This window comes from Juglans microcarpa x Juglans regia, chromosome 6D (assembly GCF_004785595.1).
Source record: "Juglans microcarpa x Juglans regia isolate MS1-56 chromosome 6D, Jm3101_v1.0, whole genome shotgun sequence".
Taxonomy (NCBI): domain Eukaryota; kingdom Viridiplantae; phylum Streptophyta; class Magnoliopsida; order Fagales; family Juglandaceae; genus Juglans; species Juglans microcarpa x Juglans regia.
The window spans coordinates 21,342,506-21,344,467 of record NC_054604.1 but is presented as its reverse complement, the minus strand read 5'-3'; the positions used below and the strand labels follow the sequence as shown (position 1 = coordinate 21,344,467).

The 1,962-nt window shown below is 42.6% G+C and overlaps 1 protein-coding gene across 1 annotated transcript; it reads right to left on the bottom strand.

Annotated features, from left to right (window-relative positions):
- Window positions 1-671: 671 nt before the first annotated feature.
- On the bottom strand, window positions 672-1,962 carry LOC121268795. The gene has a single exon (XM_041173057.1). It carries the CDS (start codon window positions 1,512-1,514, stop codon window positions 783-785), a length of 732 nt encoding a protein of 243 aa, XP_041028991.1. The 5' UTR covers window positions 1,515-1,962; the 3' UTR covers window positions 672-782.

The window sequence follows — 1,962 nt, the reverse complement described above, 5'->3', positions numbered from 1 at the left end:
TGTACAACATGATTTTGGAAAGTAAACTGCATAGTGAGCTCCTGAAAATTCCATAAGATGGAGCCCAATCCTTGTAGCCATTGTATACCAAGTACCATGTCACATCCCGCCAATGGTAATACATACATATCCAGCTGAAACATTTGCCCTTGAATGGCCACATTCACCGCCTTTACTTTCCCTTCACTGTCTAATAAGTCACCATTAGCAACCTTAACTCTCACCTTTTCATCATAAACAGGGAGTGTAATGCGGCCCAAAACTGCTGGGTCAAGGAAATTGTGGGTGCTTCCGGAGTCGATGAGAATGGTAACCCACTGACTTCCCAACTTTCCCTTTACTCGCATTGTTTTTGGACTCAAGGATCCAATAATTGCATGTAATGATATCTCTGGTGACTTTTCAGGATTCAAGCTGCCTAACAACTCCTGTGTGTCCCCTATTGGTGCAGCAACCTCTGCTTGTTCCTCGATGTCTTCCTCCACCTCCTCAATCAGATAGAGCCGTGGTGTTTGGCAACGATGGCCAGGATGCCACTTGGCCTCACAATGGTAACATAAACCTTTTTCTCTCCTTGTTTTCATTTGGCTTTGGCTGATTTTGTGGACTGGAACTACAGCATTACCTTGGTAAGTGTTTGGGGCAATAGTATGATGGTTGGTGTGTGTTTGGCTTGGTCTTGGCTGGTATGGATTGGGTAACAGTTTAAGAGATGGTGGGTCATTGTAATGGGGCTGTTGGTGTCGTGGGTTTAATTTCTTATGGAGAGAAACTTTCTCCTCCTAAATTCTGGCCAGCCCATAAGCTTCCATTAAACTATTTGGATTAAACATCCTAACAGTTAATCTGATTTCATCCTTTAAGCCACTGAGAAAGCAGCTTAGCTTATAAGACTCTGATAATCGCCGTAGCCGATTAGACAATGCTTCGAAATTAGCCTTATATTCCTCCACCGTATCCACTTGTCTTAGCCTAGTTAATTGTTCCATAGGATCATCATAACTAGAAGGCCCAAATCTTAGCAATAAAGCTGTCACAAACTCCTCCCAACCAATCAACAAACCTGATTCATCTAAATCTTGAAACCAAACTAGTGCCTTACCCTCCACATGAAAGGACACTAACCGTAAACGGTGTTGTGGAAGTGTATTGTGGAAGGTAAAAAACTGATTCACCTTGTAGAGCCAGCCATGGGGATCATCCCCATTGAAAACAGGAAAAGCTAACCTTACAGCTCGAGGTTGAACATCTCCTGGGTGATTTACCAGCTGCTGATTTATGGAACTATCTCCATTGTTGCTTGGTCCAGTTGATAATATTGTGTTAACTTTATGCAGATCTGACGCCATTGTAGAAAATTGCTGCATCATAGCTTCCATCTGCCGCCTCATTGCCTGCATCTCCACGCTGATTGTAGTAAACTGGGAATCGGTCTGTTGGATGTGAACTTCTGTCGAACGCTTGAAGGATTGAAAGCCTTCATTGAGATCTTTGAGTCTTGTGCCTTCAGCCATGATTTCAAAAGCAGGAAAGGGGCTCTTGATACCACTTGTAACAGTATATAAGATTGAGAAGAATAGTTGTATAATGGATAGTAGTAATTTGTATTGAATCAGATCTGTAAAATAAAAGGGATAATGCTCTCTTCGAGGGGGAGCTCCTCCAAACAGCGTGAACAGTAAAATATTCCAGAATAGTCTCTCTACTCCTCACAACAGACTCATATACTAGTATCATGAAATTACTATAATGTCCCTAATGTAACTAGGCCTAAGGCCACTTGGAAATTAACTAAATGTCTAATAAGGCCTGCGGCCTCATGGTCCACGACCCAGGTGCTATCTTAATCTTCCAACTACAAGGCCCATGGCTCCCAAAGCCTTCACACTATGCCTCAGACATGAAGACACGAAAACATAAGCTGACTTAGGGTTCACTTCAACAACAACCAGTTTCTTCTTC